This window comes from Scardinius erythrophthalmus, assembly GCF_964197995.2.
Source record: "Scardinius erythrophthalmus genome assembly, chromosome: 19".
NCBI classification, from domain to species: Eukaryota; Metazoa; Chordata; class Actinopteri; order Cypriniformes; family Leuciscidae; genus Scardinius; species Scardinius erythrophthalmus.
The window spans coordinates 35431241-35456502 of NC_138239.1; the positions used below are offsets into that span (position 1 = coordinate 35431241).

Sequence of the window (25262 nt, forward strand, 5' to 3'; positions counted from 1 at the left end):
TCTCCTATCGCCCTATAATCCATCGCGCTCTTTAAGATCACTAAATTCGAGGCGTTTGGTCATACCTAGGATATCCAGATCCACCAAAGGAGGGAGAGCATTTTCACATTTAGCTCCAAAACTCTGGAATAGTCTTCCTGATACTGTTCGTTGCTCAGACTCGCTCTCCCAGTTTAAAACTAGATTAAAGACGCATCTCTTCAGCCAGGCATTCATATAATACTTTTAATCTTACAGTTAAATCCGGCCTCTAGTTCATAAACGCCAGAGGAGAACTGGCCCCCGACTGAGCCTGGGTTCTCCCAAGGTTTTTTTTTCTCCATTAGGTCACCTGATGGAGTTTTAGGTCACCATTAGGTCACCTGATGGAGTTTTAGGTCACCATTAGGTCACCTGATGGAGTTTTAGGTCACCATTAGGTCACCTGATGGAGTTTTAGGTCACCATTAGGTCACTTGATGGAGTTTTAGGTCACCATTAGGTCACTTGATGGAGTATTAGGTCACCATTAGGTCACCTGATGGAGTTTTGGGTCACCATTAGGTCACCTGATGGAGTTTTAGGTCACCATTAGGTCACCTGATGGAGTTTTAGGTCACCATTAGGTCACTTGATGGAGTATTAGGTCACCATTAGGTCACCTGATGGGGTTTTAGGTCACCATTAGGTCACCTGATGGAGTTTTAGGTCACCATTAGGTCACTTGATGGAGTATTAGGTCACCATTAGGTCACCTGATGGAGTTTTAGGTCACCATTAGGTCACCTGATGGAGTTTTAGGTCACCATTAGGTCACCTGATGGAGTTTTAGGTCACCATTAGGTCACTTGATGGAGTATTAGGTCACCATTAGGTCACCTGATGGGGTTTTAGGTCACCATTAGGTCACCTGATGGAGTTTTAGGTCACCATTAGGTCACCATTAGGTCACCTGATGGGGTTTTAGGTCACCATTAGGTCACCTGATGGAGTTTTAGGTCACCATTAGGTCACTTGATGGAGTATTAGGTCACCATTAGGTCACCTGATGGAGTTTTGGGTCACCATTAGGTCACCTGATGGAGTTTTAGGTCTCCATTAGGTCACCTGATGGAGTTTTGGGTCACCATTAGGTCACCTGATGGAGTTTTGGGTCACCATTAGGTCACCTGATGGAGTTTTAGGTCTCCATTAGGTCACCTGATGGAGTTTTAGGTCTCCATTAGGTCACCTGATGGAGTTTTAGGTCACCATTAGGTCACCTGATGGAGTTTTGGGTCACCATTAGGTCACCTGATGGAGTTTTAGGTCTCCATTAGGTCACTTGATGGAGTTTTAGGTCTCCATTATGTCACTAGGAGTTTTTCGGTTCTTGCCACTGTTGCCTTTGGCTTGCTCAGTTGGGGATTTTTAATTTAATTTAATCAATCAATAATACTACTGATCAGCCTTACCAAACGTGGACGTTTTTCCACTAGAAACAAACCTTGTTGTGTTATTTTGATTTAATACTGTGAAGCTGCTTTGATACAATCTGTATTGTGAAAAGCGCTATACAAATATACTTGACTTGACTTGACGGATGAAAACAAACTGAAAATCCATGAAAGTGAAACTAAAGATGAACGAGTCAAAAATTGTAAGTTATTAAGCAAGACATAATATGTAATTTTTCTGTGAAATACTGTAAAATGTATGATTTTTACATGTAAAAACTATTACCATATAATTTGCCATTAAAAACAGTAAAAGATTTAAAATAAAATGTTTATTTTATTTAAATAATTTTGTTTCTTCTTATATTACTTATCAGTAATGTTCAATAGGGTGTTTTGTGTTACAATTTCTATTAATGTTTATTGCATTATCATGTGTGTTATCCTGATGGTTTTGTCTTTGTGTTTGTGTCTATCTACAGTACGAGTATTGGCCATGGTTTATGAATATCTCTGCTTTATCATGTGGCTTTCTACTGTGCCATCTGTATTAGTATGGTGGTTATAAGCTGATTTTTTCCCATTGTATTTTTATTGGTGAATTTCTGACAATTTCACAGTGTATGGAGACCAACATGACCAACTTTCATAGCACTGAGTGGATGCCGGTGAGCTCTTGTCTCAATTCTGCTTCCGTAGTAACAGCGGCGTCTCTGATTGGTGGATTTCTCTTTGGGATTATGGGTAGTGTAGTTCTTCACCAGGAATTCTGCAATTCAGAAATTCAGAAGTGTACCTTATCATCACTGAATGATCTCAGAGCACACAGCTGGTCTGTGTATAACTGTTTTTAATTCTGTGTGTGGAAAATTAATGAGATTTGACTTCAAGAACTTGACAGTTGTGCTCTATTAGGAATTTTGAACTAGTAAATATGAACTTTCCAGGAGGATGAGAATGCATAAGACATATTCAGCCCTTTAGGTGGGACAGTCGAATGTCTCCTCCATGAGCACTAACATCCGACACGTCCACAGAAGAACAGAGGCAGCAGGGCTTGTGACAGACCCATTCAGAGCGAGAGTGTGAAAATCCCTAAACTCCAAACGCATTTAACCTCCCAGCATCCCTGCCGACAGACGGCGGTTCGTAAAGGATCCGGCGTGACATTATGCATTCAGAGACTCGTTCCCCGGCCCTGGTATTGACGGATCGGACCGGGGCCGTCCCTTGACAGCCCGAGATGTGGAGAGTCAAGCTGCAATTAAAACAGGCTGTCACTGGAGGAGCTTTAATGAACGCTCACGCCGATAAGAACGAGAGAAGGACATCAAATCTTGCTCTTTAATTACAGCTGTTTTATGGGAAACATACAGGGGTAATTAGGCTCTCTCTGACAGCTCCTGAGAGCATTGCTTTTGTTACAGCGTACATGATAAGACACATAATCATAATTAATCTTCAAGGTTCTGATTTCTCACAGCACCAAACAGTACACACAAAAACAGCCATATCTGCATTCATATCAACTAATTCACGGTAAACCAGCCCAGTATATCATCAGGTGTATAGAAATCATGACACAGATATACAGCAAAGAGCGACGTCTCACGTTATTTTACTCAAACAGTCCAGTATGAAGTCAAAGCAGGGTTTCACTCGTGCAGAAGCTGGGAATGTGAGTTCATTCTGGGAAAAGAAAGAGAAAAAAACGTTGGTAACACTTCACAATTAGGACGTTATAACATTAGTTAACGTGATGACATTAGTTAACATTACTTAATGTATTACACTTTATTTTAAGGTGTCATTGTTACAGTGTAATTATATATTTAAGTGCTGAGTAATATTAAGCAACTACATGTACTTACTATAGGGTTAGGGTTTGGTTGAGGGTTAGTTGCAACTATGCATAATTTACATGTAACATATAAACAAATAAAGTGTTACCTTATGTTCACAGTGCATTAACTAATGTTAACAAATACAACCTTTGATTTAAATAACATTAGTAAATGTTGAAATGAATATTAACTAAGATTAATAAATGCTGTAGAAGTATTGTTCATTCTTAGTTCATGTTAACTACAGTAGTTAACCTTATTGTAAAGTGTTACCAAAACGTCTTGCTGTTATTTCTTACACATACTGAATAGTGTGAATAATGTCCCTGTTTTCAAGCACTCGTCACTCACCGGCTCTACAGAAGGATTCGGTATTTAAGGGCTCGAGGAACTCTGTTAATCACCAGCCGGCCGTCGTAACTGAGCGAGGCGAAGAGCCAGGGGTCCGCAGCGGACCACTCCACCGCATACACACTGTCCTCGTGCTCCTCGTATGTGGAGATGATGCTGTCCTGCAGGGGCTCTTTCCCCCTACGCACAACAAACATCAGCAGAGGAATCAATAAAACAGATCCTACATATTTGAACACATGAGAGACATCTTTATAATACTAGGCAAAGTCTCATGGATATTACATTATATCGTTTTAAAACTACGTATGGTCATTGGTCTTTTGAGTACTCAGGGGCTCAATTGTGGAATTCGTTGCCTCTTGATATCAAAAGTATTTCTAATATGGTTGGTTTTAGTGTGAATGTTACAAGTTGGTTATTAGATAGGTTGTTTTAGAGATGAATTTGCATTAGTGTATTGTGTGGATGTTTGATTGTGATTGTAAACTTTGCAAATGTGGAAACCTATTGTAGCTTTGTATTTATAATAGTATGCAATGCCAAAGTAACCTGCCACTATGAGTGAAGTTTGTGCTTTACATCAAGGACCGCAATGGAAACAACTTTTTAACTTTATTGTGATCCTTGACAAATGAGTGCATTTAACTTTTTGTTGTCTAATAAATCAGATCAAAAACTGATACTGTTAACATTTTGCTGTACTTGTGCCGTGACACACAAACTGAATGCAATTGAAATGAACTCAGCTGAATTGGAATGTAGTGAATAGTATTAAATTCTATAAAATGTAATGCTTTTAATGGATTATTTAATGGATTAAATTATTATTTATTATGTATTATTTAATTGGAATTTAACTGAATCTAACTGGACTGAAAAATACAGAGATAGACTCAACTGACCTGACCTGATCTAAACTATACTGAACTGGGTTAAAATGAATAGAACATAATTGTACTGAACCCAGTTGAAAAGCTAATGAATTTCATGGAATTTAACTTAATCAAACTGGACTGAAATATATTGAGCTAGTTACTAGCAAGTTGAATTGACTGAATTGAACTTAATTGTATTTAAATGGACTGACTGAACTGAAATGAACAGAAATGCATTTTGTTCAATTGAAATGAACCAAACTGGACTAAAATATACTGAACTGACTTGAAATAAACTTTATTGAAATGAACTGAACTAAATAGAATTCAAATGAAAAGAACAAATGTATTTTTGGGGAATTTAACTGAATCAAACTGGACTGAAAACTACTGAGCTTACCTGAACTATATTGTACTGACCTGGACTGAGATTAATAGAATTGGTCTGAACTCAACTGAAAAAGAACAAATGGATTTCATGGAATTTAACTTAATCAAACTGGACTGGAATTGTATTGTACTGGACTGAAATGAAAAGAATTAACTGAATTGTACTGAAAATTACTGAGCTAGACTGAACTGAATTGCCCAGAACTAAACTATATTGAACTGGATTGACATGAATAGAATTTAATAAAATTGTACCAAACTCATTCGAAAATAACAAATGCATTTTGTGTAACTGAATTGTACTGAAAAATTGTACTGAACTCAATTCAAAAGAACAAATGTATTTCCTGGAATTTAACTGAATCAAACTGGACTGAAAAACACTGTTCTAGATTCAACTGAACTGAACTGATCTAAATTGTACTGAACTGGAGTGAAATTAACATAATTTAATAGAATTGTGCTGAACTCAATTCAAAAGAAAAAAATGTATTTCCTGGAATTTAACTGAATCAAACTGATCTTAAAAATACTGAGTTAGATTCAACTGACCTGATGTAAACTATATTGATCTGGGTTAAAATTAATAAAATTGAATTGTACTGAACTCAATTGAAAAGCTAAATGAATTTCATGGAATTTAACTGAATCAAACTGGACTGAAATTGTACTGAGCTAGATTCAACTGAACTGACCAATACTGAACTGGATTGAAATGAACAGAAGTGTGCTGAAATAAACTGAATTTAATTGAATTAATTACATAAATACAATTCAGTATAGAAAAATCAGGTGTAAGGTAGAGTAAGAGAAAGGGAAGAGTACTTGTCCTCCTGCTGGCTCTCCTCGGTGTCGCTGAGGTCGTCGTCGTCCACCAGGTGTCCGAACGGCTCGGAGGAGATGGACACCATGTTGGACAGGATCACTCTGCTGTCACTGCTGCCCGTGAGCAACAGCTGGTCATGAGAGTGATTATACCTCACACTCCACACCCTGAAACACCAGCACAGCACACACCACAGCGTGACACACTCCTCTTCAAACACGGCTGCTTCTTCCCCTGCGTTTCCACTTCACCCACGACACTAAGGGCCCTATTTTAACTATCGAAGCGCATGGTCTAAAGCGCACTTAGGACATCCGAATCCACTTTTGCTAGTTTAACGACGGGAAAAATGGTTGGCGCTCCCGGCGCATGGTCTAAAAGGGTCGTCCCTATTCTCTTAATGAGTAACGAGTGTGTTTTGGGATATACGTGCGTTAAACCAATCAGAGTCTCATCTCCCATTCCGTTTAAATCCCAGTTGTGCTCGCGCCACGGCGGATTCGCTATTTACATGGCGGAATTTGCAAGCGGAAAAACTGAACGTGTCTCCAGAGAGGAAACGGATCTGCTCGTGCGCGAGGTTAAAGCTGTGTGTGTGAGAGGTTAAAGCGCTAGCAGACCATCTACGGGACAAGCCGGATTCAATAATAATCTTTCACATTGTAATCCTTTTATTTTTAATATTTGGGATGTTTGTGTGCTACTTTGCGCCCCTGTGTGTGTAATAAGCAGAGTATACGCGTGTTGTGGACCCCGCCTATAGGCGCACATTACTAACACGCTCATTAAATAAAAAAAATATTGCGCCATTTACTTTCGACCAGGTTTCAATGGCTCAGTCTATTTCACTTCCTCAAAATAGCAACGCTCCAACAATGTGCCTGAACACACTAATGCATTTGCTATTTAAACAACGTGGCGCAGGACGTGAAAATGAAAACTGCGTCGGGCTGAAACTAGCAGATAACACTTGCGTCGCGCCTGGTGCTGCATTGCACCGGCTGTAAGATAGGGCCCACAGACTTACTTCTCTTTTCTCCTCCTCCGTCTATATCAGCCTCGGGCTCAGAAGAGGATCCGAGCCTCATAGCCAGGGATTGTGGGAGAATAACTCAGCTGTCAGCAGTAAAAATCTGGCTCAGTCAAGACTTCTCCCTAACTAATCTGTCTCCGATCCCAAAATATTCCCTAATACCTCCCAGCCCGAGGCTTAGCAGAACCCCTGTCGCGGCAAACACAAGAAATGAGGAACATGCGGGACGATGTTGTTGTGGATCTTACCTATCTAAATAGGATCAAAACATCTCTGATTGATTCCATGCCTCTATCTTTAAGAGATAGCATCCTGTGGCTGACATGCTATCATGCCTTGATGTGTGTGTGTTTGTGTGTGTGTGTGTGTGTGTGTGTGTGTGTGTGTGTGTGTGTGAGTGTGTGTGTAGAAAGCAATACGTTTGATTCTGAGGCAATTATATCCAGTGAGTCACACCTACGAGCAGATACTCTCGCACAATCACACACACACTGAAATAGATCCGCAGTGAGCTAAAACCAGCTACGCTAACACACCCTTGAGCACTATAACACACAACTACAGCATCAGCAAGATGTAAGAGCTTAGATATACACACTCTAATTAAAATACTGTCTTTTACATTGAAGATAACCATGTTGAAACCTGATAAAACAGCACAGGATGGCAGGCTTTGACTGTGGCCGGTTTCAAGCGAGATGTGGAAGATCGTACTAACACAAGCCTCAAAGCTGATGAAAAAGATGATTATCTTTGATGTAACTGAAATACAGTTATGAATGTGGCTGCAAAGGTAAGTCACATAAGATAGATCAACAGCTAATTAACAGAGATCTCACACACAGACCTTGACATGCCAGTTTTAAAAGCAGCCTGAGGCATTTCAACCAATAAATCTGAACAATCTCATTTGTTGACAGATTTGATTCTGTGTAGTGTATAAAACAAAATACATTTCATATACGTGTATATATATATATGTTTTTTTTTTATCAAATAAATACACTACCATTTTGAGGTAGGTAAGATTTCCTTTTTTCTTTAATAATTTATTCCTGTGATCAAAGCTGAATTTTCAGCATCATTACTCTTCAGTGTCACATGATCCTTCAGAAATCACTCTAATATGATGATTTAGTGCTGCTTATTTTTTTTATTTGGTTACTATAATATTTTTGTGGCAACCATGATTCTTTGATGAATAGAAAGTTGAAAAAACTGCATTTATTTGAAATAGAAACATTTTGTAATATTATAAATGTCTTTACTGTACATTTTTATCAGTTGAATGCATCCTTGCTGAATAAAACTATGAACTTCTTTCTTAAAAAAAAAAAAAAAGAAAAAAGAAATGACTGACCCAAAACTGTTGAATGGTAGTGTACTTTATGTATTTAATAAGAAATATATATATATATATATATATATATATATATATATATATATATATATATATATATATATATATATATATATATATATATATATATATATATATAAATAAATATTTTTTTAAACATATATTTTCAGACTTACACAGACTTAATTTTTTTTTATATAAATATATATATAATTTTTCTTTTTAAAAAAAAACAGTCTGAAAATATATGTATAATTTTTTTTTTTTTCTTTCAGAAATCATTCTTAAATGCTGATTTGGTGCTCAAGAAACAAAAATATTAAGGAGCAAAAACTGTTTTCAACATTTAATAAGAAGTTATTTCGAATTTACTATCTATCAAAGAATCCCCCCCCCCACAAAAAGTATCACGTTTTCAAAAAAAAAAAAAAAAAAAAAATCGGCAACAAATCATCATATTAGACTGATTTCTGAAGGATCATGTGACACTGAAGACTGGAGTAATGATGCTGAACATTCAGCTTTGATCACAGGAATAAACTATATATATATATTAGTTCTAAACTATGTATATATTAGTTCTTAATTAATCTTAATTCTTCCAAACTTCTGACTAGTATTAAGTGTACATTTTCAGACTTGCTGTTGCAGTGTTGTAGTGTGTGTGAGTGTGTTTCTGTGAGTCTAACCAGTGCGAGTGCTCCTCCAGACTCTTGACGGGCTCGTTGATGTGACGCACGTCCCAGAACTTGACTTTACAGTCGTCTCCACAGCTGGCCAGGTAATACTGCTTGTTCGGGTTGAAGTCCAAGTCACGCACCAGCTGCCCGTGAGCGTTCTCAATGCAGTAGATCTGACTGTGAACAACAAAAACAACAGACCAATGTAATGAACTCAGAGACTGAGTGATGGAGAGAAGAGAACGGGAACAAAAGATAGAGTGGGAAAGCGAGAGATAAGGATGGAGCGTCTGGGTCTGAAGGTCACACCTCCATCACGCGTCGTATAAAAGTGTGACAAGCCATAAAGCACAGGCTGCTCGCGTCCTTCGCAAGGTGAAGACTTGCTAAGCTCTGTGTGTGTGTGTGTGTGTGTGTGCTTTAGGCGACCTCAGGCTCATCTGTATGGACTAAACACAGTTCAGACGTATTACTACACCATCACGTCTGGATTTCTCTACTCCCATTAGCCGGCTATCTTGCCACACACTCATTAGACAATTAACATGCTAATTAAAAATCTCATTAAAACAGGAAGTGAAATATTTGACATGAGAGAGTGCATTGAGCTTCAATTAAGTCTCCATTCATGTCGAGTCTGACACAGCCGCTGGAGAGCGATATTAACATTGAGAGTCCTGTTTTATGGAGTGGGAACATTAAATCAATAGCAGACAATGCTAATATTCCATCTAGGGATGCAACTAACAACTATTTGATTAATCTGACTATTATTTCTTTCAATAGGTTTTAAAAAATCTTCAGTGGTCAGATTTTAATTTCCTTATTTTATGAAAAATATGTTATTACTATGACTTTTTCAGCCTATATATATATATCCTTATTTTATGAGAAACATGTTGTTATTCTACACCTTAGAAATATATATATATTTTTTGTTTTATGTAGGTTGTTTTATGTTTTTTTTTTTACATTAAATATGGTAATTTTACTGCTCAACAACAAACTTTAATCCACATTTCTGCTCATTTTCTATTATCAGCTAAATTTAAAATAGCATGGCGTATGACTCGTCATTTTTCTCTCATATTTTTCTATGCTAGTATGCTATTCAGTAATGGCAAAACTCATTATGATATCACAAATTAAACACATTAATTGGCCTCAATATGGCCAACAATAACCAACAATACAGCCTCATGAAACTATGTTTATTACTCTCATTGATGTAGTTATTATAAACGTTTCAGACAACTTAATTTAAAGAAAAAAAATCTGCTTGTTCATGGCCTTTTTTTTAAGGAGTTTTTTTTCCAACGGAAATGAGTTTATTTTCATTACTAGTGAGGGTTCTCTATGCAATAGTACACAGACCCTACTAATTAGTCATGCAATTTATTGTTGACTATCATTATAGATCAGTTGTTGTAGCTTTAATTTGATCCTCTTATTGCAATACTGTATGTAGAGGCATTTTTCAGCACAGCCTCGGTCTGTTCACTCTGGCTGTCTAATGCAATTTGCACACAAAACTGCAAAGTACCAGTGAAAATGGTACTGTTTATCAGACTGTAAAATAAGTTTCCAGAATCGAGGTGCACAGGTTTGGATCAGTCAGCCAGGAACAAAGATCGTTTTGTGCTTAAAAGTTGACTTGACAACTGACAATCAAACTGATTTGTATGGAAGCTCGTTTCCACCACAGAATAATAATATTAAAAGATTTTTTTTCATCAAAATTGTACGTTTATATCTCACATTTCAGACTTTCTTCCTCAGAATTTTGCATGTGCATGTGGTCCGGTCAGGTGTCTAAAAAATAATACAATTGCGAGATACAAACTCAGAATCCCAAATTTATAACCTGCAATTCTGAGATATAAACTCACAACTGTGTAAAAAGTCAGAATTGTGAGATAAAAATGTGCAATTAACTTTTTGGAAAAGCAGAAAAGCTGTCATAGACTTGAGACATAACTTGGGAGACTCACTAGTAATAACACAAGACTCTCTGTCTACAAGGAAAAATATTTGTCAGAATATTGTGACAGAGTTTAGAAACAATTTGTGTTATTGAGTGAGTCGAAATTTACAGAAAGATGTAAGTGTTTTCCCTCCGTTGACAATTAAAAGCATGTCATTAAAAATGAAATGATCAGTTGATTAAAGTAAAAACAAACTTTCTTTTGGATAAGTGTGACATAATGATCAAAGGAATCCTTCAGAATAATACAAAATGTGTTAATAATTAAAGATTTTCCGCCGATACGATAGCCGACTATACAGAATACACATAATTTGCTTTTCTTTAGTAAAACAATCCCTTCAAATTAATGCTGTAAACTATACAGGGAATCCTCTCATTTGGTCCATAACTATAATATTAGAGGTTAAAGTAACAACAGAGCCCAAACTATTACATTCAACTGCTGTTTTTCAGCTAATAATTACACTCAAATAAAAAAAATGAAATGCTTGTATACAACTCAGTTGCACATTGTCTTCATGGACAAATGTATTTGAACATACATATATCATTAACAGTAACTAAGCTCTTCTCTAGTGTTTTTTTTTTATAGCTGTAAATGCAACGTTAAGTTACACATTGTTCTCAAGCTGTTTTATTGATGTCTTTCAACGGTTGAGACACTGATTGAGCGATTACATGAGACATGACACATTTCAGTAAGTTGTACTGTTTCTTTCAACATACCTTCTGATGTTCTGCTGTAACAACTTGTATTAAATTGGAAGAGATGACTCACATTTAACAGTGTCAAAACACCACTTATTGTTTGACTTTCATGATAAAATGGAGATAATATGAAAGCTGAGACTTTGTTTCTTATCAGACGTAACAGAGCACAAAGCTCTTCGTGATTATTGGACGGGAGACGCTACAAATGATGATTGATGTAGGGAAGAACAGTAGATCTGGCAAGAATCCTGGCTGAAAGGTGATTCATAGGCTCAAATACAGCCTGCTTTAACATAACATTTTTAACTGTTAATGCATTATTGTCACATAGACAGCCCTAAACTCAACACAAGAGACATTTTCTTTGCACACACTATGGGATGCAGTCTGACATGTTGTCCGCCTCCTTGTGATTGACAGGACATAACTGGCCCTGATCATCACCTGTTTTAAAGAGACAGACCCAAACATGAAAATGCTGTCATCACTTACTCACCCTCATGTTGTTCCAAACCTGCACGAGTTTCTTTCTTCTGTTGAACACAAAAGAAGATATTTTGAAGAATGTTGGTAATAAAACAACTGACAGTAGCCATTAACTTCCATAGTATTTATTTCTCCTACTAAGGAAGTCAATGACTACTGTCAACTGGTTATCAACATTCTTTATAATGTCTTCTTTTGTGTTGAATAGACGAAAGAAACTTATACAGGTTTGGAACAACTTGAGGGTGAGTAAGTGAGTTTTTGGGGTGAACTATCCTTTATAATTGGCCGATTGTTTCGCATTGCATCCCTATTGATAATTTGTCCTGTGACGGTTTATAAAGCATACCTGCAGTTTAATGAAATCATTTAACACAAGGACTTTAATGTCCCATAAACATCAGCTAAAAACTAACCAAATTGCAATTTTACAGATTACTCTGCTCTTGATAAACGCACCAGACTTTACGCAGATAGTCATATCGTCATGATTCCTGTCTTGTGTTCCCCTTGTCTTGTGTGGACTTGTTCTGTGCCATGCTTTGTAGTCCTTTGTAGTCTTTTTTACTGTAGTGGGTTGAGGCCAATTTAAAACCGCTCGTACCTTTCCCTCGTCCATAGACACTCCTTCAGGACTGAGGAAGGAAAACTCACACTTTTCCGGCTTGGCATACAGTACAGTTGATGAACACAAAACATTGTGCAAACCAGGAAATAACATAAGTCCACACAAGACAGGAATCATGACACATATCTGTAGCTTGGCCTTCTGAAAGCGAGCAGACACAACAGAGGTGACCTCTAGCAGACGGAGGGGTTGTGAACTTCATCCCGTTTAAGGAGCCGGGAAGCGTCCGGAGACACAGCCAGCACCGAAATGGAGTAAGAAATGAGGTTAGCGGCGCTGCTCCTGAGTCCTTCATGCTTGTAAATGTGAAATTGGGATCCGGTGAGCACACGGCACACGCCACACCAAATCGGAGAGAGATTAGCTGATCCGTAAGCCTGCGGACACGGTGCGGGTCAATTCGCGTCCCCTTCCCAGCGCCCTTTTCCTGGTCACAGAAGTCATTACGAAGCCCCTGTTCCGCACGGCACGGCTAATAAATGGACTTGCATGAGCGATCCGCTTGGGCTGCGTTTCCCAAATGCTCACCAAGTCGGACCGTTGTTTCCATGGCAACATCACGGAGATCTAAGACATGCCGAATGGAAGGCCTGATTTCTGCCTCGGTCCACAAGGAAGACCGTTTAAAAGCATGCGGATTTCAAGCAGCTCTGTAGGAAATGGCACTTTCTAAAGCTATGGGTTATTAGACGGACCGCAGGGAAGTTAAAAGGTCAGGAGACAGTGTGTGGATGTATGCAGCCTGACAGCGGAAAACACTGACTCACACACAAACACCTGATACACACATTATCTTACAATGCGGAAGTGAACTGTTTTCTGTGAATGTGCGAGACTTCCAATTCAATAGATATAACGAGAAGAATAGTGCATTAAACAGTAAAACTGTTTGTGCTAAAAAAAACAATGTGTTCATAGTTATGACAATACATTAAAATAATATGGCTAGAGATAGATATTAAGCAGCATAATCAGCTGTTTTGTACAGCTAAAAATAAGCAGAAGCGGATGACACCGGAAGCCAGACACATAGACATTATGCTTGCAGGATCTGAAAAAAGCAATGAAAAAAAACAAAAAACAGGGAAGTGACAAAAAAATTATATATAAAAATAAATTATGCTTTTCATTTTAATTTAATAATTTACTTTCAATTTTCATCCATTAATTATTTTGCATGATTTATTCATAAAAGTATTATTTTGTGTTAGCTACAGCAGCACAGATAAACAGATAAATTACAAGCTGTAGTTTCAAGTAGGCAAACAGTTTGGTCAATAATCACAGTCAATCAATATAATATAATGAAATTAGTCAGTTCCATGGATTTTCTTTTGTTTGACCCCAATATTGGTTGTTAAAGCAACATAAAGTAAATAAAAATAAAAATAAAAAAAATAAAAAAGTTCATTCACCTAATATGAAAAATATCAGATGCTACAGTATTATTGGCTTCCCCTGGCTTCTATCATGTGCAGTGCATATATTAATTAATGACCCTTTAAAACCTTTACCTAGAAGACAATGTTCACCACTGTCAAGAGAAAAGTATGAATTTGGGCATATTTAACATTATTCTGAGAAAAAAAGCATTTATGCTGAAACTTTTCATCATTTACAGAGAAATACGTGATTTTTTTGAATATAACAAAAATGCAGAGTCACCGGCATGTTTATGTGTACATGGTCTGGAAAAGTAATGATGGAATCAATATCAATTCCGTGAACTAAAGCATGTTCAGCTGCACATTCTGCACTAACTAATGCTTAAACATGCATGTGCAAACTCTAAATATGCATTGTATCGTACTGTCGTTAAAGCAATTCTCTTCTGCTCACCAAGGCAGAAGAAATACAGTAAAAACAGTAATGTTGTGAAATATTATTCCTGTGATCAAAGCTGTATTTTCAGCATCATTACTCCAGTCTTCAGTGACACATGCTCCTTCAGAAATCATTCTAATATGATGATTTGATCCTTAATTACTGTTAATTAAAACTGGTGACCAGTTATTAAAATGGTCCTTATTATTATCAATGTTGAAAACATATCCTTGATATTTTTGTGGAAACTGATACTTTTTTTCAGGATTCTTTGAATTGAAAGTTTATTTATTTGAAATAGAATCTTTTGTAAGATAATAAAAATGTCTTTACTGTCAATTTTGATCCATTTAATGTCCTTACTGAATAAAAGTAATATTATCATTTCATTTTAATCTTACCTACCCTAAACTTTTGAATGTATCACAGTTTCCACACAAAAAAAGAAGAAAAAAACATTTTCAACAAATATCTCTTGAGCAGAAAATCATCATATTAGAATGATTTCTGAAGGATCATGTGACACTGAAGACTGGAGTAATGAAATAAATGACATTTTACAAAATATTCACATAGAAAACAGTTATTTTACATTATAATAATATTTCACAATATTACTGTTTTTACTGCATTTTTGACCAAATAAATGCAGCCTTGGAGAGCAGAAGAGACTTCTCTCAAAAAAAGGTCCCAAACTCTTGAACGGTAGTAAAAGTGGTAATTCATATGTTATGGAGCTCCAAGTTACTTTGAAACCCATGTTATAACCATGGTCAATGTAAAAAAAAAAAAAAAAAGATACAAAAAAAAACACATTATGGTGATAGTATTTCAATGGTAAGTTTTGCATTCATCTTTCTAGAGAGATTGCAGCTGGATTATTTAGAAATAATGTGCTTCACTGAATGCTCTGAACATCAGGATGAACATGTTTCTCAACACTAATAATGCATTTTCAAACATCACACTTTGAAGGAATGTTTCTTAGTTCGACAAAGTGATCTGTTCCTCAATGTTTGTAGAGTTCAGATTGTCATGATCCGGCGTGTGTGAGCGGGAAGCTAGAATGTGTGTGCCGAGTGAAATGAATGTTCATGCGAGCTCTGCTTGAGGAATAATAATCACAGTGCTATTGATCCCGGGATAACAGTCTGACCTGATGAGGTGAGATGAGCGAGAGAAGAAGCAGAAGAGAGAAATGAAGACCAGAAGATGAAGACTGAGATGCACAGAACAGAGCTTGTGTCGACGTACAGAAAACGAGAACAACACACATGCAAAGTGAAATGCAGAGGCAGAAGTAGATGGGAAGACTGAGGATGAGGAGTGAAGCTGCAGAAGAGGAAGACATGTTCAAAATACCAATATGTTCACTGAGATGTTCAAAAGAACAGCATTTATGTCAATTAGAATCTTCTGTAACATTATAAATGTCTTTATTCTCACTTTTGATCAATTTTAAGCATCCTTGCTCAATAAAGTATAAATTTTCTTTCTCCAAAAAATTTAAATTTTATCGACCCCAAAAGTTTAAACTATACTTTAAAGGCCATCTATGGTATACATGGTAATAATGTATCATAGTACCACCACAGAATTTATTTTTATAAGGAGAAACAAAATATATTTTAGCCTTTTAAACTTTCAAACAGAGAAATTTTAAAGAGATATGAAGTTTATGAGTCTTGTGTGGTATAAAGTCACCATGAATTTGATGGATCAGTTGGATTTCATGGATTTTCTTCAATTTTTAATATTGCAGTATTTATTATAAATGTGTGCACATTATTTTTTTTATCCATGTGCCTTAATATTTAATCAAAGTAACTTCCCCTCCCTCCTGCAGCATCTCTTCTCTTCTCTGATGACAAGGGCGGAGCAACCTGTCACTCACATGAGATCAGCCAATAGCAAACCACAACCATCCAATCAATTCCCCACAGACAAAATCAAGCCCCGCCCACATTTTTCATGTTCCAGAAGTTTCACATGAATATACGTCACAATATGGAAGAAAAGATGGTAGCAACTTCAGTTTCATGCTGGGCAGTTGAAGAGAGATCTAAAAGCAATAGTATAATGTAGTTTTGTTGTGAATGATAGGATGTTCTGGGTCATTGCAAAAGACAGCCTTCCATTAGCAGTTTACTTTTTTCTTCACCCCATTTTCCATCACAAGCTTAAAGGGATAGTTCACCCAAAAATAAAATTTTCTCATCATTTGCTCACCCTCAAGTTGTTTCAAAACTGTGTGAGAGTCTGTCTTCTGCTGAACACAAAACAAGATAATTTAAACAATATTGGTAACCAGACAGTAGACAGACTCAATTGACTTCCACTGTAGGAAAAAAATTCAATGGAAGTCAATGACTAACGTCAACTTTCTGGTTACCACTATTCCTCAAAATATCTTCTTTAGTGTTCTGCAGAAGAAAGAAACTCATACAGGTTTGGAACAACTTTATTTTAGGGTGAACAAACCCTTTAATTTACATATTCAAAGAAAAGCATGCACACAACCGCTGTTGTAAACAAAAACACATTCCTATTCAGTCTGGTACAATATTTTATGTTTGTGCAGTTGGAATATTTGCTCTGATGATTGGGATTTTGAAACAAACCAAGCCCAAGTAGCCATGCACAGTTTATCCAAATTAAGCTTGGTTTATACACGCCGCGTCCACACGAGCGCGAAGGTGCGATGTCATCGCGGTGTGGGCGGTCGTGCGCGTTGAGTGTGTGAGACCCCATTTCACATTTTTTTACTTTCCGCACAGCTCCGCATCCGCAGATGCACGACTTCAAGCCGAATCTGGCCGAGCATGTACGTCTAACTGCACCGGCACCCAGTTTGTGCGTCTAAATTAGTTGTTTACATTTCCTAAATGAGCCTACAATAGCAGACATAAAACAAAAGGTCCATGTTTTATAAAAATGTTAACAAAAACTAAATGAAAATGTTTAGTGAAATTAGAAAATATGTAAGATATCGTTAATTTAGTTGTAAAGGCTACGTTCTCATATCCATTTATTTTGTTCTAATGTCACGAGTAATAATCTCAATGTTTACAGCTTTACACGATTCTTTTGTAGTGTGGTTTTGGTGAAGTGTACTAAAATAAACATTCACGTGTGTACCTTACTTCTTCTCACCGCTGATTCCTGATGGTTTAGAGGACAATTACTCCGAGTCGCCCCCTGTTGTTTCACATAATAGTACAATGGCGGGCGCTTCAAGTATAAACGCCTCGTCTTTTTGGGGAGACTCGCGCTGAGAAAGCATAAACCAGGCTTAGCACTCGTCTCGTCTCACCTCATGCTCCGCAGGTCCCAGCCCCGGATGGCGGTGTCATTGGCTGTGGCCAGCTGGGTGCTGTTGTGATGTGGGCTCCACTTGCCTGCGGTGAACTTCAGCTGCCCTTTTCCCTCCAGGGTGGCGCTGCTCGAGATCTGCGGGAGGAGAATCGATCCATCTCAATACATCTCAATCAATGGCTGCATATTCACCAGCAATCTAGTGCACTGTTTATACTGGGAGTTCAATGCAGAGGGTGCCCTCGGCCTGGGAAGACCTTGCTGTTTTCTGGATCGTTCAGAATGAAGAACCTTCAGAGAAAACGAAAACATCTGCAACTCATGACAGTCCATTGGTGTTTTTGATGAAGGTGTTTGACTATATCAGAGAATGCAAACTTGATGTTCTTGTTTGTTTCTGATTTATTTATTGTGTTAAAGGTGCTCTAAGCGATGTCAAACGTTTTTTTAGGCTGAATTTTTTTTGTCACATACAGCAAACATCTCCTCACTATCCGCTAGCTGCCTGTCCCCTGAACACACTGTAAACAAACACGGTCTCTGTAGACAGCCCAGGCTCCATAAACGGCAAGAAAAAAAAAAAACTGGGCCAGCCTGGACCACGAAACATAACACACAGTGTTCCAGCCAATAACCGACAAGAATGATTTGGGGGTGGGGGTTGGGAGGTTAGTGCACGTGCACATGAAGGGGGGTGTGGGGGGTGGAGGAGAGAGAAGCATGAAGAGGGAAGTTAGCTAGAGCAGAGATGTCCTAGACAACGACAATGACTAACGTTAGTATTATATTCTCTTGAATTTTGATATGGCCGACACAGAACCAAAGAGACGATGTTCCAATGAACAAATAGCAAAGAAGAGGGAAAAGGAGAAGGAACGCACAAAGTCCCGAATTTACATCGGGGGAGGGGACGGGATGAACGTAGTTTTCACCAGGAATTCCACAATCTAAAAAATAAGTGATGGCTTAAATAAAAGCATTTACCATCAATTAACAACCTTGTTGCTCTCTTTAAAGGTCTGTTTATCAATTCTCCTATATGGAGCAAATGCAACTCAGGTGCATTTGAAAAATGTGCATATGGCGACATTTCTGCAAAATGATATTTTAGATCGTCTTTTTTTTTCTAGCCTTTCATGACAAAGTGAAAGTGAAATGTCCAGTGAGTGACGCTAAAGGCGTGTTCAGTTTTGTTTGAAGGTGAATCTGGCAACATTTTATAATGTTGGTCATTGTGCGTATTGTGGCAGTTCGAGAACGAAATGTCCAGTGAGTGAAAGGGTTTAAAGCTGTATCGCGTTTGAAAATAATGCACCACCCACTGATGAGCTCTTGTAACGTGATTCGTGTTTCACAGGACTTGTACCCGGATGCTCCACATCATAAATGCAATGCTGTGCTTTGTTGAGCAAGTTTACTTAATCAGAAAAGCCAAAGCAATTCATGCACTAATGTTAAAAGTGTTTTGAGGTCATAACATAGTACCACACAAAAAGTCTTTATTAATCAATAATCTCCCAATATAATCAGAATTTATTTTAAAACGTTGTTGGTGCCTTAGTGTTTATTTTCAGCTGGAAACTGCAGTGAAGTGCATGTATGGGTACATATGTATTTTGGAGTTTTGCAACAATATACTGTAGGTAGAGGCACGTTTTAAGATGAGAGCTAAGATAAAACCAGAATATACTTGACGCAAATATCTGAAATGTCAATGGAAAACACTGACAACTCTAAATGAATCAAAACTGGTCCTTTATCTAATAAATAATCACAGATGATTGATTGATTTATTGATTGCTTTGTTACTTGTGCTCAGTTGTGAATGCTGTAAGAGAAGCAGATTTTCCCGCTCTTTGAACCTCTACCGCTAATTTTTCAGGATTTGTCGCTCAGTTGACCACAGAGAAAACAGACTCAATATTACAGCACAAGCAGCAGCCTGAGCTACTAAACAATTACACAACAACTGAACAACTGATCCACTTTTTGATCATCTGGCAACCTCGACAGCATTTTAAACACACTCAATGTGAAAAATTTCATTTTCAATAATTATTTTTCTTATTGTTTGCAGATATTCTTTTCTTGTTTTAAGCAAAAATATTACACATTTTCCAGAAAACAAGTCTTGTGGCCAGATTACCTGGGTAAATCAGCGTTCGAGTTCAACTGATGGGAGTGTAAAATTCTGCGGCTGATAGACTGACAATGCACACATTAAAGAACACAAACGCGTATCATTTCCATAATGACCAACGCAATCTACCAAGAGTGGCAAATCTTCACGTAAGGTCACAAACAAGCAGAGGTGATGATAATCAGGTGACTGTGGTTTACTAATGGGTACTTATGGGTTAGAACGACATGCTTTTTGGCCAATTAAATAATTCAGCAAATATCATAAACTGACTACTGCAAACCTCCTATAAATTTCTGAAAGGTAAACTCCTACAAATACATATCCATTAAGGTCAGGTGCAAAAATAACCGTCCACGACTTTTCAGCGCTAATTTTTCACTGCATGCATTGAAGGGTTAGTTCACCAAAAATGAAAATTCTGTCACTGATTACTCACCCTTATGTCGTTACAAACCCGCAAAACTTTCGTTCATTTTCGGAACACAAATCAAGACCCTTTTGATGAAATCTGAGAGCTTTCTGTCCCTCCGTTGACAGCTACGCAACTACCACTTTGACTCTTCAAAAGGTTCATAAAGATTTGTGAATTTGGTGGTTTAGTACAAAATTGTCTGGATAGACACAGTCACTTTATATGATGAACGGATTGAATTGTCTTTTATTTACATATAAACATTGATCAGTGAACATAAACAGAAACTTAACCGAACATGCTCGACGTGCAAGAACAAACCTCTTGCTGAAGCTCAAACGTGCTGCGTAACACGAGAATGAACCTCATTGGTTCTCGCACGTCAAGCGAACACGCGAACACTGATGTGTGAGTTGATTCATGTTTATATGTGAATAAAAACCTAAATTCAGTCGGTTCAACATATGGTGAGTAAATAATGACAGAATTTTCATTTTTGTGTGAACTATGCCTTTAAGTAAATCCTGACAGTAGTTTACAGCTGTTAGTAAATCGACCCTTAATATCTCGTAGTTTTGCTTCTCAAGAAAATGAGATTTGAGAATGATTACATATTTGTACTGGAAAACAAGACAAAAATACTGATTAAAAGCCTGTTTGCACCCAGGACAAAAATGATAACGATAAAGAAAATATAAAAATTGTTATAAATATAAAAGAAAAGCAGTCCAGACCACAACTACAACGATAAAGGCACTGAGGAACGATATTGATGGAATCACTTTCAGAAAGATTTTTTTTTGGTCAGATGAACTATAAAAACATTGACAGCCAATTAGAAAAAAAAATGTAATAATTTGTTACTCATCGTCATGAGTCACAAGATGTTACAGGCCATAACAATATAATATTTTCAATAAAAAGCGTCTTATAGCTGAAAATCATGATTTCTTGTTGTCCGAATTAGTCAGTTTATTTTTTCCATCATGAATCATTGTGTAATCAAAATATTTATTTTGACTTTTCTTTTGGTCATATTTCATTTATTTTATTAATAAAATCCCGAAATAAAATAAATAAAGGGTCCTAATTCTGCAACATTAAATTGTTTAAAAATAGCTTTTATCTTATAAAAATGCGTCCATAAATCTCGTGTCAATTCTGTTACCGTACCATACTTTGCCTTTAAATTGGTGGAATTATTATCTCCCATAAATATGTAAGACACAGGAAATGATGTCACTTTACCTCACTGATAAGATCTGAAGCACTGAAAGGAATGTGAGCTCTCTCTGAGAAAATATTTTACTCTAAAAATGTAATCTTATTTTGTAAAACGTCAAAATTGTTACCACAATACCCGAAAGGAAAAGAGAATTTATCACTGATCACACAGTGGGTTGTTTAAAAGTCTTTTAATCGTGATTTCAGTGCCATGTTCTCTTAGCATTTATGCTAGCAAGTGGAGTTTTTGACTAAAAATGAAAAATGGTCAATTCTGTTACCGTCAAACTCTGTTTCTCTGTTACCATTGCCTAATTTGGCAATTTTTTCTGTTAAAAGTAAAAAAAAGGAAGTTTGTGTGTTTGGCAAGCACTGAATAATTCAAATTGAATATGTTTCAATAAGATACGGGAAAGAATTTCTGTTAGTGAACATTTTTGTCCCTTAACTTTTTGAGATGCAACATAATCTCCAATTAATCACTCGTTTAAAGTGACAGAATAAACAGAACGATATCGTCCGCTGGTGTGGACAGTGATAAAGTAATCTTTACAGTTATAGTTCTTAGTGTGAAAGGGGCCTCACTAGTTGATCTCATATTTTGTAATATTTGTTGTGTTTTATTTTTGTACCGTTGATTATTTTCTCAGAAATCACAATTTGTGAGAAGGCTTTTTCCTTTGGAGAAAACGTGAGCCTCGCTTTTATTCAGCGATATCCGAATAAGAACAGCACTAGCAGACGCAGCGTGGTGATAAACACATCAACCTGAGCTTTTCTGAAGAACTGAGGGATGAGCGGATGGGGGAGGTTGACGAGTGTGTGTGTGTGTGTGTGTGTGTGTGTGAGGATGGGGGCGGCATAAGGGAAGATTTGCATGAGGCAGATTAGCATTCTTCACGACACCGCTGGAATCTAGCTGTGCCGAGAGCTTTCCGAACATCCTCTTTCTCTCTTTCTCTTTCTGCCTCCCCCTCTTTTCCCTGTCTCTGGTTTTTAATGGGCACGCTGCACTCAGCAGGCCTTGCCACTCGATAACCTCCCCTCGCTTTGCATGCAAAGCTGACATTAGCGGGACCTCACGGAGCGGCTCAGTGTGATGTCATCGACGGGCCTTTTCTCCAGCCTCCGTTGGGAGCGAGAGTGTTTCGCACGTGACGGCTCGTCAAATGTCGAGTCAAGGTTATGTTCGCAGAGGCCTGTGACATCGCAGTCCATTAATTAGTAACGACTGCAGCTGATTATTAATGAACATTAGGTGCAAAGCTGTTTCTTACTCGCTGAACCTCCTTCAGTTTAGACTATCAGGCTTTTAGAGCCTATGATTTCCAATCAGGTGCATTGTGGAATCCAGTCATAAAATGGAATTTACTGTATAATGAAGAATGTCATGGAATTTGGCAGAATTTGGATGAATAAATCAAAAGCAGAGACACTACAGGTGAATAGGGTAACATTTTTAACTAGCAGATATCACCATGAAACTTTCCCAGTTGATTACCTACATTAAGATGAGAAAAAAATGTTTTCTATAATTTAATGTTTTACTTTCACGATTGGTTGCTGATAAAAAGGAAATGACCATATTTGGATCCGACAGCATTGTACAGGAGAGAGAGAGAGCTTTCCAGCGGTGCGTGTGATGACAGGGAGCAGACAGCGATCGAGGAGCAGCATGTTGATTAAGAACGTCAACTTTTGTTGAATTCATGAGAAATCTACAAACGCAAACAGACAAAGTGTAGTAAAATAAAGACCTAAATGTGTATTTCTGACTTTTTTTCACCACAAGTCTGAAAGAAGACATGTTATTGAAGACAAATATCCAAAAATCTCAAAATTGACCAGTAAAAAACCCCCAATGTTTTTGCCTGCCGTGTCTCGCCTTAATCAAATCATGATATGGACAAGTGTGTGTGAATATTAAACCACAAATAAAGTATTGCTATTGAAATATGAAAAGTTTGGTTCAACTTGATTGCACTGAAATGTCTGTTGGCAGTGCCTGTACACAACCATCCTATCATGATAAAAATCCATCCAGTGGTTTTGTTTTAATCTCCTTATATGTTTGACCCTCTCTGAAATCAAGCCGTTCGATATTGTGACGTCATAAGATCGTACGCCCCTCCCGCGATTGCTGAGTGACAGCCGTGTTTCAACACAAGACCCGCCCTGAGCGAGCTGTGACAGCCTTCGTCATAGTAGTCCGCCATTGTTGATATGCTGGAGCAGAATGGCGTCTAAGCGATTGTGGTGTTCTGTTCTTAGATGTAATAGGTAACACAGCAGTCATTTGGATGTTTCTAAATCCGAGCCGTTGAAGAAGCAGTGGCTGAGTTTTGTTTTTGAAGCGATATGCCCAAAGGATTGACGCGGGGATTCCCTCACGGGGATGTGCTTTCATGTTTGCGCAAATCATTTCACACCAGACAGCTTCACAAACGAGAAAAAACGGATCGGTACCAACGTGTTCCTGCTGAACCTCCAGAAGATGTGAGTGTAATGTTTTATTAACCTTTATATTAGTATTTATATTAATCTTTGCGAAATTTGCAAACCTTGTTGCACGCTTCACGATGAATGCATCTAAGGTTTACACTCAGGGTACATTACGGCATGTTTTCTATGTACGACGTTCTCAATATAATTCATAATCCCACGTTTATAATGAACAACGCGTGGTTATTGTGTAATTGTGTGTAGAAACGGTGTACGCACAGAACAGAGGGGCGGGGTGAGCAAAGCTCATTATCATTTAAAGACACATGCACTGAAACGGCGTGCTGAAAACAGAGCTGTTTTTGACCAGGTAAAATTAGTGTTTTCTTACAATACTAATGAGAATTTTTAATTAAAGTATATTACAAACTTTTAATTTAGACCCTAAAGAATCATATTAGCTTGTACAAAAATGGCATTATATGACCCCTTTAAAACGCAGTGCAGCTACACAGCCAGCACAGTATATGAGTGAACAGTTACTCTCAGGGAACCGAGGTTACGTTAGTAACAGAGTACGTTTTGCTATTGAATCATAAAACACAGAACTTCTGATTTTTTTTTAATTATATTTTAACTATTATTGTAAAAAAAATGAAGTATTTAACTGTTAAAGATGTATAAATTCAATTGATTAGACATCCATTTTAATTATCTTGTTTTCGGCTTTCGTGCGTATGTTTTTGTCATGGGGGCTGTTTACACCTGGCCACTTCATGCGTTTTCTCAGATCGGATAGCTATCCGATCGTGAAAGACCAGGTGTAAATGCCCTCCGAAACGCATTCAAGAAAGATTTGAATCCGATCGCTCAAACCACTTCAGGAGGAGGTCTGAGACGCATTCCAGACGAAACTGGACAAGTGTAAATGCATCTGGTTGTTGAAACCACATGTAAATTGTACTCCTCCCAAAAATGCTAAAAAATAAATAATAAAAAAACTGTGTGAGAGTGTGTTATAGGCTATATGTTATTGCCAGATATGACGACGCGCTGGAACACGTATCACCGCAGATGAGAAGCTGAGCATCTATTCATTAAGCCAACGTGCAAACTATCGCAAATCAAAGTGAAAGTAAGTCGCAGACGCTTAACACACAATCATCATCATCATTAAAAGTAAAGAAAGGAAGTGATCTTACCAGGGCTGTTACTGCTCTCTCTTATTGCGGTCTTTGATTTTGAAATTTTAGCAGATGATCAATAAAATGCAGTTCATATATGTTGCTTTCGGTGACGTGCACTCCGTTAAA

At 37.4% G+C, this 25262-nt stretch overlaps 1 protein-coding gene across 1 annotated transcript in view; it reads right to left on the reverse strand.

The window, feature by feature from the left end:
• Positions 1-1994: 1994 nt before the first annotated feature.
• Positions 1995-25262, reverse strand: part of eipr1 (EARP complex and GARP complex interacting protein 1) — a 51322-nt gene continuing 28054 nt past the window's right edge. Inside the window, exons 6-10 of the mRNA XM_081347796.1 lie at positions 17727-17863; positions 8787-8954; positions 5704-5871; positions 3611-3790; positions 1995-3104 (exon numbers count right to left, since the gene is read on the reverse strand). Of these exons, the coding sequence (XP_081203922.1) occupies positions 3616-3790; positions 5704-5871; positions 8787-8954; positions 17727-17863 (648 nt within the window). The 3' untranslated portion in view covers positions 1995-3104; positions 3611-3615. The remainder of the gene's footprint in view (positions 3105-3610; positions 3791-5703; positions 5872-8786; positions 8955-17726; positions 17864-25262) is intronic.